The sequence below is a fragment of the Malania oleifera genome, chromosome 6 (genome assembly GCF_029873635.1).
Source record: "Malania oleifera isolate guangnan ecotype guangnan chromosome 6, ASM2987363v1, whole genome shotgun sequence".
In the NCBI taxonomy this organism is placed as follows: domain Eukaryota; kingdom Viridiplantae; phylum Streptophyta; class Magnoliopsida; order Santalales; family Ximeniaceae; genus Malania; species Malania oleifera.
Genome location: NC_080422.1, coordinates 82,582,629 through 82,598,226, shown reverse-complemented (window position 1 = coordinate 82,598,226; position 15,598 = coordinate 82,582,629). Strand labels below are relative to the sequence as shown.

The 15,598-nt window shown below is 36.8% G+C and overlaps 1 protein-coding gene across 3 annotated transcripts in view; it reads right to left on the bottom strand.

Moving 5' to 3' along the window:
- Positions 1-10,107: 10,107 nt before the first annotated feature.
- Positions 10,108-15,598, bottom strand: part of LOC131157472 (uncharacterized) — a 43,995-nt gene continuing 38,504 nt past the window's right edge. For all 3 annotated transcript variants that reach the window (XM_058111659.1, XM_058111658.1, XM_058111660.1), the window contains 2 exons: positions 10,471-10,672; positions 10,108-10,365 (listed from right to left, as the gene is read on the bottom strand). In XM_058111659.1, coding sequence (XP_057967642.1) covers positions 10,342-10,365; positions 10,471-10,672 — 226 coding nt within the window. In that variant the 3' untranslated portion in view covers positions 10,108-10,341. The remainder of the gene's footprint in view (positions 10,366-10,470; positions 10,673-15,598) is intronic.

Genomic DNA, 15,598 nt, shown 5'->3' with positions numbered 1-15,598 from the left:
GACATCAATGATATGCCCACATTTAGAATTTCAACATGGTTTTCAAGTTGCTTGAAAATCTAATGCTTTTCTAAAATTTTTAAAAATAAATTTTTTTTCTTAGATCTATAAAATGATAATCATGCTTGGGATTTAACACTCAAATTTGAATATAAACAAAACACCGAGCAACTATAGATTTTCAAGCTGTGAGATCCATTATTGGCATTCAACTTGACAATTTTCATCTTAAAGCCAAAATCTTGAAAATAAATAAACAATAAATGTTGTTGGCAAACTACTAGTTAAATAACATGTATTTAAAAAAACTCGTGAATCAAATCTCTATAGTTTCCATCATTACTTAATGCTGCAATGCATACAACAACAACAATAACAAGAAGATTAGTCTAGTAAGTGGGGTTGATTATATGAATTTTTTTTTTTGTCAATTTACCCAAACGCACTTTCATTCATTATTTTAAATACTCTTTAGTCCTTTCTTCCTATCTATTTCTAGGTTATTTTAAGTCTACCCTTACCCCTTTTAATACCAAAAACAGTAACTCACTCACTATCAAGTGCACTTTCATCATCAACTTAAGGGCAATTAAGTCTTATCATACTATCTAATTTCAAGTTATTTTAAGTTTACCCTTGTCCCTTTTAATATTAGAAACAATAACTCACTACTTCTCATAAGTGTGCAATTTGGTTTGCGTTTCAAATGTACAAATCATCTAAATTGTCATTCCCTTATCTTGTCTTCTATTAGTACTATGCCTAATTTACTACGAACATGTTTGTTCCTTGATTTATATTTTTAATATTATATCATTCATTTACCTTAACATTCGTATTTCAACAACTTTTACTTTTTTGTACATATTTTTAGTTACCCAACATTTTATATCACTTTCTTATAATTTTTAAGGGTATTTTACAATCATACAACATGTCTAACATACTTTTCCATTTTATGTATCTTGCTTTAACCATTGTATTACATACTCTTCAACTTCTCCTTTTACTTGCATAATAAATCTAAGATATCAAAATTTACTAATGCTATTAATTTCTTGATATCAAGTTTAATCTTATCTCAAACACTCCTTATATTATCGAAATTATATTTCACATATTCTGTCTTATTTTTATTTATCCTAAAACCTTTAAACTCTAAATTGGTTCTCTTGTTCTAATTTAGATTCTATACTCCACTCCTACTTTCTCAATTAAGACAATATTATCTGCAAACAACATATATCTAGGGATCTTGTTTTGGATATTCCTAATGAGTTCATCAAACATTAAAGCAAAATAACAAGAGTTCAAAGTAGATCCTTAATGTATACCTATTGTTGGGAAAATTCTCTAGACTTCACTCCTATAGTCCTAACGCTAGTCATTCTTCTATCATAGATATCCTTAATGATCTTAACATATCTACTGCAATGAATCTCATTTTTTTTTTTTTTATTATTATTTTGAAATGATGATGTCTGAGACCCTTTGGACACTTGACTAGTCCATCAAGATAATGAGTCGGTCGCTCTACCCTTATCAACTTAAATACTAAGGTATTGCCTCAAATGGAAAGCTGCAATCTCCAAGACTCGAACCCTAGTCATTTAACCGAAAGAGTCTTGAGTTTACCAACTAAACCACCTTTGTGGCACATTATTATTATTATTATTATTATTATTATTATTATTTGCAAGGATAGAACAATTGAAATGAATCAAAAACATAAATCCTTGAAAACAACAGAGGAACTAACCACACGTTTGTTACGTAAGAATGGATGAAATTGAGACATAATAGAATAAAGTTTATCATTTGATTTGATTATACTTTCATTCAAATATTGGTCACATTCCTTTCTTCACTTTTCATTCCCCAAACTAAGCATGCTATTCGTAGCAGATTCAAAACTTATCACCAGAGTATAAGATCGGTGGGAGAAATTGGTTTACTCTCTAATTTTCCTCATAGCTGCCTTGGAGGAGGCTAGCATATTAGCCACTTCATTCATCTAAGTTTGATCTATTTAGTATATAAGAATGGAATAAAAATGAAAAAAATGCTTGATTTCATTATTGTATCTATTCAAATTTTCTATTCCGTTACATTTGCACTCCATTTTATTTTATTTCGTAAACCAAACATGATAGTAAAAATTTCCTTCTATCCTCGATGATGTGATGATATTTCCTGCAGATCCGCTAAGGCGCTGCAAATTTTATTTAAGATAGCTGCTTATCAGGATGCCTCATTTACAGTGTTCCCATGAGGATGCTGTTATTTAAGTGCTGCACTTAAACGCTTGAATGGTACAGTGACGAATCCACTAGTTATGAAGTTTATCAAACATTTGAGCCAACAATTTCTTCTTTTCTTCTTCTCCCACTGTGTGTGTGTTTTTTTATTTGCTTATTTATTTATTTATTTTTTAGATGGAGTACGGCGCAGCAATTATATCATTAGTCCCTAAATCCCATGCCATCACTCTATTAACTGGTCCCAAGTTGCATGGTTTACTGTCTAGTCCTTGCAGACTTGCCGTTGCAGTATGGGATGCTCAGCCTCCCATCAAATCAATATGGGTATGTTCATACCCCCGACAATCACAATCCACGCATTTTTTTTCAAGGTTTTTCCCATTTTATTATTAATTTAAAATAAAATATTAAATAATACTCTGATTGGAAAAAAATTTTCCGATCTAGTGCTTACGTAGTCTCGCAGCACTAAATTATGAGATTTAAATGTGCAGCGTTCCTGGTAGTGACGCGTGGCAAGGTGGGTGAAACAAATCTCGTAAGATCAAGTTGCGAGATTTTCTTCGAAGATGACCCGTGAGCTGACGCGTGGCAAATCTTACAGTTTGGTCCTGCGAAATTTGCTTCGCCCATTGAAATGCTCTTTCTCCTTCAATTTTCTTCGCGTTGCAGAGCAAGGAGAATAGAGACACAGAGATCAAGACGTGTGCAGCAGAGCAGAAGAGGTCGGACGATTGCAGGTTACCATTGCTCATGAACGTTGCTGGTTTACCGTTGCTCGTGAAGGTTGAGGAGGAAGCTTATAAAGGGGGAGATGGGGTAAGTTTACTTTGAAAACCCTAAGTTCATTTATTTTTGAATTGAAAATATGCATTTTTTGATTGGTAGAATTGTTAGTGTGACTAATAAAATCGTGGGTGTGTGCATAAATTAGTCTATATCACCTTTAATTTTCTGATTGAAGGTAATACTTGGAAACACCCAAATTTTAGGAGGTATGTATTTTACTTCTTTTTAGTTTTTCCATTTCATTTGTTGTTCAAATAAATTCCTTTCTAAATTTTGGTGAATAATATTTTATTACTATTACTGTTAAAAATTGTGGTTATTAAAAATTGTGAATTATTTCATTTGTTGCTGCATTGTCCTTGTTAAAATTTTTAATTTACAAAATAAGAGCAAATTTAATTAAATAATTATACTAAAATTAGTAGAAAACTTAATTAAATTTATTTTTTCAAACTTAATTAAATTTAATTTACTCGTATTTCTTTTTTTAACACAATAAAATGATAAAGTTCATTTTTTAAACTATTTTTTGACTATGGAATTAGCTTATGTATGAATAACTTTTTGCCTCAACATAAGATTTTTATAGCTTTTAATGAAGTTTAATGTATTATATTTTATTTAAAATCAAAAAATTTAAATTAACTCTAAGAATAATATTAATATTTGGATTCGGTAAAATGTTATGAGATCCATATAAGGAAAAATAATCAGAAGAAATGATTCATACACATAAGATTGGAACCCACCAATTACAAGATGTATGCATATTCAGAATAACAAAAAAAAAATTGCTTGGATATTCTATTTTAAGACACAATATTAAGTTATGTATCAAGATTGTTGGTAGTTAGGTTATAAAATGAAGGGGTCAAAATTAGTTTTTTAGTTTAAAGCTTTCATTTAAAAATTAAAATTTCAAGCAACTTATTTTTAATATAACTTATTTAATTCTTAATCTAACAAAAAATAAATAATAAATTTGAAAAAGAAATTAAAAAAAAAATTAATAATTGTGTTGGATGGGATACACTTGTATGTGTGGACGGAACACACTTGTACGGTAAGTACAAGGGTAAACTCTTAATTGTGACGTGTCCGGATGCAAATAGGAAAATATTTATCCTTGCATTTACTATTGTTCAAGAGGAAAGTCTGGACACATGGAATTGGTTTATGTGTTGTCTTCGTTCTATTATTGATAGGGACGACATTTGCCTTATATCAGATCGGCATCTAGGAATTCTCGCTGCAGTACAACGCAATCCCGATTGGCAACCACCACGTGTCTACCACCGATTCTGCCTTCGACACGTGGTCAGCAACTTTAGTACGAAAGTACACAGTGTCAATCTTAAGTGTATGACTGAACAAGTGGGAAGGGAGCATCAGTTAAGAAAATTTAACATGTGGATGGAGAGGATATTCGTTGAGGGTGGGGAACCAGCGAAGTCGTTTTTTTATCAGATCCCTCCTAATGTGTGGACTCAGTGCCACGACGGTAGAAGAATGTATGGGAACATGACCACTAATCTCATGGAATATTTCAAAGCCGTCTTGAAAGGCGCTCGTAGCCTTCCAATCATGGCCCTTGTGCAACTGACATTTTATCCCATTGCACATTGTTTCAATAGCCGACGGGAGGCTGCTCGTAACGCAATATCGGGAGGAAATGCATTTACTCCCCATATATTGCTAGCGATGGAAAGAAGGAAGTTGAAGGCGACCAAACATTTAGTCATGACGTTCAACCAGTCTAGGGGCAGTTTTAGCATCACAACCGCACAGTTGGGGCCTCATAAAGGAAACAACGTGCAAACTTTGAGCATTTAGGATAGATGTTAGAATTGGTGCATTCCCAAGAGGGGGGAGGGGTGAATTGGAATTCTAAAACTTTTTCACCTAGGTTGATCTATGCAACAACGGTATGTACACAACCTAGGATCAGTCTATACAATTTCCAAATGCGTAGATAAATATACTGTGGAAATTAAGTCATACGCATCATTCACCCATAACATACACGTGCGGTAAATATAAAATGCAGAAATATAAGCAAACACACAATATGTTATCGGGGTTCGGCCAACTGTGCCTACGTCCCCGCCTCAAGCTTGCAAGCTTGAGGATTCCACTAATAGCTCACTTAAGGGTGGAGCGACACCGTTTACAACCAGGTCAAATTATCACAGGGTTGACCTCAACCTTAACCAGGTCAATTAGCGGGGCTGACCTCAACCTACACGCCTTAACCAGGACGTCGCACCTAGCTTTCCTAACCGGGTCTAAGCCAATCCGGGACTATTCCAGGGCTAGTCTCCCTCTTCAGGCCCGTGCCTGGAAATACAACCAAAGTGTATTATAATCAAATGGTACAGTGATTGTGCTTTCGTGTAAAGCAGATATGTACCCAGATGCGCGCAATAACATACACCACAATATGATTCAATATGTAAGCTCAATGTGGTCTAGATGGTTCAACTCTCAAAGGTATTTTCTATCAGTGTAATGCGTACGTGAGAGTGACAAACAGTATGATCTTTGTATCACAAGAATTCAGGTAAGATGTTCACACAAAGATACTAGCTAAGCAATATATGTGTATATATTCAAAGAGTGGTTTTCTCATTCGTATGATGCTCTTAAAGTGTATATGTTTGGTTTGCAAAAGGATATTCAATCTTTGTATTCAGCAAAGGATATATGAGTTAACGAATATTGCAACAAAAATTTTATCACATAAACAAATATCTCATCAAATATTTTCAAGATAAAAACACAGTAGATATTTGAAAATGTTTTTGCAACCAAAATACAAATACAAACTTCTTAAGATATTGCAATGAATATGCAATACTCAGAAGTTTTATATAAGTCTTCTTAGGAGAGACTTATTAACAAAGTCCCCTAAGAATACTTTAAAGTTTAGCTCTCAAAAATAAGTCAAACAATCCAGAGATGGGAGAGCAAACCAATCAAGACAAACACTCAAAAACCAACTTACAAATGATGTAGGCAATATGGGAAGGTAAGATTGAGTGTGTGGAGTTTGGAAATGAGTATTATAGGGTTTTGATTTTTCAAAGGATTTTCCCTAATCAAGGTGGCTAATCACCCTTAATTTTCTCAAATGAACTCATATATATAGGCAAGGGAGAAAATATGACCGTTGGGGACCTATTGGGTATTATTAGAAAAGTTTAATGATATTTAAAGCATTTTAAACTTGTTTAAAAATATTAACTGCGGTAAAAAAATCAGGGCAACCCGAGAGGTCCGGTCGACTAGAAATGTTTTGGTCGACCAAGTCTCAAATGGTAAGGTTGACCAGGGGAGTTTTGAACTAAATGGTCGGTCGACCGTATCATTAATTCTGAAGCCTTTTTCATGGTTCAGTCAACCAGGATTGAAATGAACTAACTTGTCGGTCGACCGGATGAGGCGATTTTTCATATGTTCGAGGTTCGGTCGACCAGGGCATTTTGAACTGCCTGGTTCGGTCGACCAGACCGCTGGGAATTCTCCCGAGGACACTCTGGTTGACCAGGTAGTTGGAGTACAAAAGTTCTCGGTCGACCAGGAGGTCAAAACGTTGACCCGGTCTGGGTTTGATCGACCAATAAGAAATAAACTGTGAAGTTCGGTCGACCGGGCCTTGGTCAAAATGTTGACCCAGGGCCGGTTCGGTCGACTAGGCCAAAGTGAACTGTGTTGGCCGGTCGACCGAAAGTGCACCAAGTGTGCATTTCGGTCCCTTCTTGCAACATATAAACCCTATTCAAGTGCCTATCAAACATAGGTGCAGGTGTATGTCTCCTAGGGTCATTTAGGGTCCAAAATTAAGACAACGAAAAAGTCTGGGGTCGGTCAACCGAAGGTAAAACCCTAAGGTCTTTCTAAGGTCACATTCAGTTTACGGTTTGTTTGAGCTTACGTAATAAATCGAGCAGGTGATGTGTGTGTGAGCTTATTACAAACCAGACCCCTAATTACTATTACAGACCCTTTACATCAAAGAAATACAACAATTAAATTATAACTAAGGTCTTCATTTTCCTCCAAGGGTCTCCGAGTGCCATCATATGATACCGCCAAGATAAAGCTGCACATCAACTCAGCAGACATTAAATACATGAGTATTTGTTATAATCAAAATAGGGATATGACCTATAAGGTCAACAATAGACACGAATGCTCATGTGGGAAGTGACAAGCGTTACACTTTCTATGCTCCCACCTTCTCACTGCATGTGTAGAAACACGACTGAACGCTATACAGTACGATGAGTCATGTTTGTGCACTGCCGAGCACTATGCAACATATGCTGCGGATTTTCATCCGATTATGCACGAGGCGTACAGGTCAGCATTCTCATTGCCTACTATATAGGCAAATCCTACATATGCTCGACATAAAGGTCGGCCTAGGAGCTCCCGTATACACAATGAGATGAACGCAAGGGAAGGTAGGAAGAGGAGCATGTGCAGCATATGTCATCAAGAAGGATATAACTGCACAAAGTGTCTGAGAAGGACCCAACCCGGTGACACATATGGATCGTCACATTGACTTCGTACACACTTATAGGACTTTTAGTACACTTCTTCTTTTGTATATATTTATTGTATTGCAATGGTACATTTTGCAGGATCGATTTAGGGCCGTCTGATCGTAGCATCTTGATGATGGGCAATGATCACCGAGCCAACTGAGCGTGGGCCGATGGGCACGCCAACACCTTGTTCTGTCGAGGGGGCATGCAGTTTGCGGAGCGCTGGTTGGAGGCAGACGACCGCATCGTCCGCTGGATATGCAATGCAAGGTTTCATGGCATTTATCGGATTGCCCATATCCAACTGGATTGACATCTCATGACTGCTTTGGTAGAGCGATGGAGACCCAAGACGCACATGTTCCACCTACCTCACGAGGAGGCAACCGTCACACTCTAGGACGTCGCCGTTTTGTTTAGGCTGCCGATTGATGGGCGCCCCATCACTGGTTGTACTGCCGGGCCAGTAGAAGAACCTACAAACCGTCAAGGACAACTCGCCGTATGTACTCTGTGCGAGTGTTAGTTATGAGTCATGCCACTTGACAACGAGTTGGTTAGTGCACGTATCCGTATGTAGTTCCTCGAAGGGGATGTGTTTCTTCAGCTTCCGGCAAATGTAAATGCACAGACTATAGTGTGCCACGCACGAGCCCACTTGTTGCATTTGATATGTGGGGTGTTATTTTGTGACGTTCCAAGCAACTATGCGCATCTGATGTTCCTTCCACTCCTTGCCAACTTGGGAGTGAGTACGTGTTTGCTTCGTTAGCACCGTATGCGCCTTACAGTGCAGCTGATATTGCGGGCTGACGCCCTATTTGGACTCTGCTGCCATCCCATCGATGTCATTTTTATTAAACGACATTTTCAATGGGGAAGAGATCGATGCACCCGCTATGCTGCCTCGTTCTCGTCCAGAGACATCATATCAGTTCTCTCCACGTGCGTTTCATATGGATGATGATTACGCAGTACCTCTTGACGGAGATGATCCACATACAGGACGACATGACAGGACAGCTGATGCAAATGACCAGTAGGGAGAGGGCAGACGTAGACAGCCGCCATCACGACCCCGGAGACGACCTCGCTACTGTACCGAGTAGTATAGCATTATTTTCATTTTATTTGTATATCATTGATTATTTTTATTTCATTTGTATAGCATTTGATTATTTTCATTTCATTTGTATAGCCATATGTCATGTGCATACTTCATATAATATTATCAAAAATGACATTTAAGAAAAGTAAATTATGAAAAAAACAGAAAAAAAAAAAAAAAAAAAAACTATATGATTTTATCCAACATAAGCACAACATTTTCATTATAGAATTTAAAAAGTTGCTTTTTGTTTATTTCATGTTGAAATTTATAATATATATATATATATATATATATATATATATATATATATATTTGCACCATCATATGTTCTATGATGTCTACTTATATTTATCTTAAGTTACAAATCCTTACATTGTAATGCAACTGAAATGTACTTATGGTTTAAAGTTATCTGTATTAATGGACTTTCATGAACTCTTGTTTATAGGATATTTTCTCACTTTCACGTGTAAATTATATATACTGAAATGAGATGTGAAATGTACACAAAAAGTGAGGGAGAGAACATGGTTAACCGAAGACCTTAAATCTCCGAATAAAATTTGGTATCCACAATACATATATACGTTTAATAAATCTTGTAGGACCAACCTACGAAATTTAATTGACAAGGCTGCCCAACGCGTGTTTAAATCTCGCAAGAAGAAACTGCAATATTTGCTTGACCAAAGCTTTTACATTTGTGACGCGTGTTAAATCCAAACTACGAGATTACATAAGCATTAAACTGGGAAAATTTTTCCCAAATAGAATATTATTTAATATTTTAGTTTAAATTAATAATAAAACGAAAAAAAACTCCATTTTCCCCCCCTCTTCCTTGGAGGTTGCAGCATCCTACTAATGCCCCCCAAAGGGACCACCAAAACTATATGTGCATGGCTAACCCAAGACCTTAGATCTCCGAATAAAATTTGGTGTCTACAATATATATTTGCATTCTCATAAAAAATAAAATTTTTTAATTTGATTATTGCAATGAATAACATTTAGTAAATCTTGCAGGACCAACCTGTGAAATTTAATTGACAAGGCTGCCCAGTTTCTGACGCGTGTTTAAATCTCACAAGACGAAACTGCAAGACTTGCTTGAGCAGAACTTCTACGTTTGTGACGTATGTTAAATCCAAACTGCGAGCGTAAGCATTAAATTGAGAAATTTTTTTTCCCAAATAGAAAATTATTTAATATTTTATTTTAAATTAATAATAAAACGACAAAAAGTCCATTTTTCCCCATCACCAGCACCCAAGGTGAAGGTGCAGCAACCACGCCCTGCCACCACCTAAAATTTGGGAGGAAATCCTCCATTGCAGGAATTGAACCTGGTCTTCCCAATGGGGAGTCGCGCCACACACACAAAGATAACCAATTGATTGTAAAGTAGGAAAATAAATTGCCAAGTGAACAATCCCACAAAAATATGAGGCAGTGGGTTGCATTCGGAGGGCATGTTTTAAGTCCAAATACAAGCATATTAGTTTCTCATCAGCTGTAAACCCATGGCATTGGGCCATTTGTGCGTTGAACTTGACTTCGGCACAACATAATAGTTTGGGAATCTCCAACTTTATAGTCCGGAGTGACAGAGCTTAAACGGACTGGATCAAGCATTGGTCCCACCAGGCGCCTGTACATCCCAAGCAGGTTAGAATGCTCGACTCTATAGGAAACGAAAAAAAAAACTGTATGTCACTCGAATAGGCAAATGCTAGGATAGGAGGCAGGGGAGTACCAGACTAGGAGTTTCATTGTCTTCATGCTGGTCTGCCTTGATGAAATTCAAGACGACAGAAGCCAACTCAGCTTGGTGGGAAGTGTAACCATGATCAGCTCCTTCTATAATGTGCAAAGTGTGGTTAGGGATGATCTTTGCAAACTCAAAAGCATCTGCAACTGGGATTGTTTCATCAGCAGACCCGTGGACTGTCAAGACCCTGCATATACGATATCAATGATAACGAAAGCGCAGAAAACGGATAGATAATCATGTGAATTTGGTGTTAAGAAAGAATATCCAGTTTTAAATGCATAAATTTGACACAACATTCTTTATTTCAAATGATATCACAGGACGTGGATCATGCTTGAACTCTAAATCTAGCTTATTCAATAAATAGGTGTCAGAATGTCACCTGGCTTCCAATATCCTAGGGACAGCATTTGAAGTGTCCATTTCATCTTTCACAGTGTATGAAATCAGTTTACTTCACATGATGCATAAGATCATTTTCAGGATTTTAGAAATGGCATCAATCAAGAAACAACATGCCTATGAAATCTATGTTTAGAAAATGATATTTGAGCTGCATAAGCAGTAGGATGAGAAAAAATATATTTGACGGCCATTCCTTCCATTCATGAGAAGTTGAAGTTATCAATAGAAGGTCAAGGTCAGATGAGATGAGATTTTGCTCTGATGGCCTAGACATTTGCAATAAAACTGATAACGTCATTAGCATGGCGAATATTCTGAAATACGGTGCTATAAAGATGAGAAGCCAACAGTGCCTGGCTGACTGGTTGTTGCAATGAAAATAGGAATGGTCATGTATCACAAAACAAAGATATCCAAGATAGAGCAGAACACCAGCAAAAACTACAGGCAGTCAATTAAAATATTCATATGCTTATTCTTAATTTTGAGATGGCCTTATGCAAAGAATGAATACCTCCATGAAATTCTTCTCCCTTCTCAATTTCTCACTGATCATGACAAACATTCCTAACAAGTGTGACAAAGTACAGAAATGACACGCTGCCACACTTCACCCTCACAATGCCTAGGGTCTTGATCTCTTTCAATACTCTTTTCAAACCAAAGTGGATTGTGTTGTAATCTTGGAGAGAGTGGCAATAAATTATTACTTGAAAATTTATGAGCCATGAAGAAAATATTTTATACCAAACCAGTTTTTTTCATACATACGCATCCATTTTGCCCGAAAATGCTGAAAAAGATTATGATGCTTCAAAATTTTTTTTTTCTTCTGCCTCTTTTTTCTTAAAGGCTAAAGCTCAAGTAAGCTAAGCCAACTAACACAGTAACCCCTGCACCGGTGCTGTGGTAGGGATGGGGGCCAGGGAAGATGATTTTCAGGATTTTGCACGTGTTGAAGTATTTGGTGAATTGAAGGCCCTAATCGCAGTGATAGGTGTCTCGCTCTATTTATAATAAATGTCAAGTACAAGCCAACGACCATAACAACCTTATTAATTCATGCTCACCAACATAACACTAGCACATACTAATAATGCTAAATGACCAAAATAGCCATTAACACTCCCCCTCAAGCTGGAGCATATATATATCATATGCTCCTAGCTTGTTATGAATGAATTTAACATGAGCACCCCCAAGGCTTTAGTGAATAAATTAGCAAGCTGCAAATCAAACCTCACATAACTGGTTGTAATGAGCTTCTACACAAGTTTCTACTGAACAAAGTGGCAATCAACTTCAATGTGCTTTATCTGCTCATAGATAAACGGGTTGGAGGCAATATGAATACCAACTCGATTATCACACATCAGCTTATAGATCGAGAATGTGGAAAATCTAGTTCTTCCAACATGTTCTTCAACCAAACAAGCTCATATGTAGTGTGAGCCATGACCCTATGCTCTTACTTAACACTTGACCTAGCCATCACAGTTTATTTCATACTCTTCCAAGAAGCCAAATTATAATCAACAAAGATATAATACTCGATTGTGGATCTTTTGTCGGAAGATGACTTGATCTAATTTTCATTTGTACATCCCTAAATATGAGTGTGACCTTGACCTTCAAATAAAAGACCTCTCCTAGGTGCACCTTTGAGATATCTCAAGATATGAATCACTAGATCCCAATGACTTATTCTTGAAGAATCAATAAACAGATTCACAACACTTGTTGCGAAAGATAGTCGAGTGATTGTGGGATAATCCAACTTTCCAACAAGTCTCTAGTACCGTCATGGGTTAGGCAACAAACCACCCATATCTAACACTAAATTATTATTGGAATCCATGGATGTCTCATCTAAGAGATCAAGAACATATTTCCTTTGTGAAAGACTATTCCCATATAGGATATCGATACTTCTATACCCAAGAAGTACTTTAATAGTCCCAAGTTCTTGGTTTGAAACTTAGTCTGTAGGAAAAGCTTTTGGCCCTAGATGCTTTGATTATAATCACTAGTAACCACAATAGCATACAAATACACAATAAGAAAAATCCTATCAGATAGACTGACAATAAAATACAGAGGTCATCTATTGCACATTGTTGGAAGCCAAACTCAAGTACTAAAACACTGAAACTACCAAACCATGCTCTAGGAGACTGTTTTAAATCATATAATGATTTCTTGAGTCGACACACTTAGCCTAGATCCCGTTGAGCAACAAACCCAGATGGTTGATCCATATAAACCTCCTCTTGAAGATCACCATATAGGCGTTCTCCTGATGATCACCATATAGGCAAGCATTCTTTATGTCTAAGTGATGTAAGACGCTAGTGACAAGTGGTGGCTAAGGAGACTCCCCCACACATGCATCTTGATAGCTTCTGGAGAGATAAACGATAAATAACAACACCCATGATAGGGAACATAATAATTTTTTAAACACCACACAATAAATGTAGGGTACAAGACTAGAACCCAAGACCTCCTAGTAACCAACTCTGATACCACGTTAGATTAACACTTTACCTAAACGTTAAGTTGTTAGGTTTTGGGCCAATAATATATATCAAACTTAAACAATTCACATACAAAATAAGAAAAATCTTGCCATATAGAGTATGGCGTTAAAATATAGAGTTGACCTACTACACACAATTGGATGCCAAACATGTACTACAACACTAAGTTGACCAAACCATGCTTTGGAAGACTGTTTTAAACCATATTTGTTTTAGTCAACACACTAAGCCTAGATCCCCTGGGCAATAAACCTAGGTGGTTGCTCCATATCAACCTCGTCCTAAAGATCACCATGTACAAAAACATTCTTAACATCTACCTAATGTAGAGGCTAGTGACAATTGGTGGCTAAGGAGATGAACAAATCTATTGAGGCAAGTTTGGTTGTTGGGGAGAATGTGTGTGAATAATCCTAACTATAAACTTGAGAGTATTCATCAATTGAGCCATGGAACCATCTGTATTGACTTTCATGGTATGTATACACACCTAATGACAAGCAACCATAGACTTATTAGGAGGAAGAGGTACCAACTCCCATGTATCACTATCTTGTAGTACATGCATCTCTTCAATCATTGTATTCCTCCACCAAAAATGACTAGGGCTTCATAAATGGATTTTGGAAGAGCAAAAGAAGACAATATACTAACAAGGTGACGAGAAATCATAACAAACAAAAAATTGGAGATTGGATGTTGAGTAAAACTGCATTTGCCTTTTTAAACAACAATAGGAGGGTCAACATCTAGGGAAATAGGATCGTCTGAAGAGGGAACTAAAGGCGTAGAAGTAGAAGCTAGAGGAGGCTCTCCTTCCTTGAGTCATCGTGCATACACCTACAAATTGGGACGATCCAAGCGATGAGAAGGACTCGGATGAAGATGTAGGACTAGGTGGACAATTTCACTCCAAAAAAAACTATGGGGACATTCAATTGATACAATAGAGCTTGAGTGACTTTGAGAATATATTTATTTTTTAACTCTGCAACTCCATTTTGTTGTGGACTGTGGGCACAAGACGACTGGTTGATCATTCTAGAGTTAGCCATATAGGTAGTGAATTGAGTATTGAAGTACTCCTTAACATTATCAATACAAAGTATCCTAGCTAGCCTACCAAACAAAGTCCTTATTTGAGAACAAAAGGCACAAAAGATATTAAACAATTCATAATCATCTCTCATTTAATACAACCAATTCATTCTGAAGTAGTCATCGACAAATGTAACAAAAAGTACTAAAACCCCAACTTTGACGTGACTAGGATCCCAAACATCGGAATGAACTAACATGAAAGGGCTGACTACTCATTTGTTGACTCGGGAAGCAAAGGGAACACGCTGATGCTTTCCTAATTCACAAGACTCACACTCAAGATTAGATATAGAACTCAAAGTAGGAACTAGCGATTTTAGCTTGCCCAATGACGGACAACCAAGCGACAGTGGATTTGATGTTGTGTAGTAGCAATGGTGTAGGCAATAGGAGGAAAAAGCGACTCAAAGTCATAAAACCCACTGGCCTCACATCTTGTTCCGATTGTCTTTCCTGTTTTAAATCCTGAAACAATGACAGAATCAGGAAAAAAGGTTACAAAACGATGTAGTGACTTCGTAATTTTACTAATAGACATGAGATTGAAGGGAGATTTAGGAATGTATAAAACAGAAGAAAGAGATATGGAGGGAGTAGGATTTGCTATTCCTACCCCCTTAACTATAGTTGTGGACCTATTAGCAAGGGTAACTTTTGGTAGATTTTTAGAATACTAGAGAGTATAAAAGAAGTCGGTGACACCTATTATATGGTCAATAGCAGCAGGGTTGATAATCTACGGACTAGTGGGAGAGATATCTAATGACATACACACCACAGGATTACCCGTTTGAGTAAAAGATGCAATGTGATGAGATGCTTATTGGGATGCTAGATATTGTCGGAATCTTGAATACTCTTCCTCTGAGATAGTTATAGTACGTTGTTCACCTGAACAAGTGCTAAATGAGGGAAGCACACTTTAGGGATTAGGGGACGCCATCCCAACACACACACAAAGCCAAGATACAGCAGCAAATCAGAAATACACAGCAAACAAAATGCTCTTGGATATCAAAAAGTGAACTTCGGATCAATTGAAACAACCACAAACAAGCCAACCA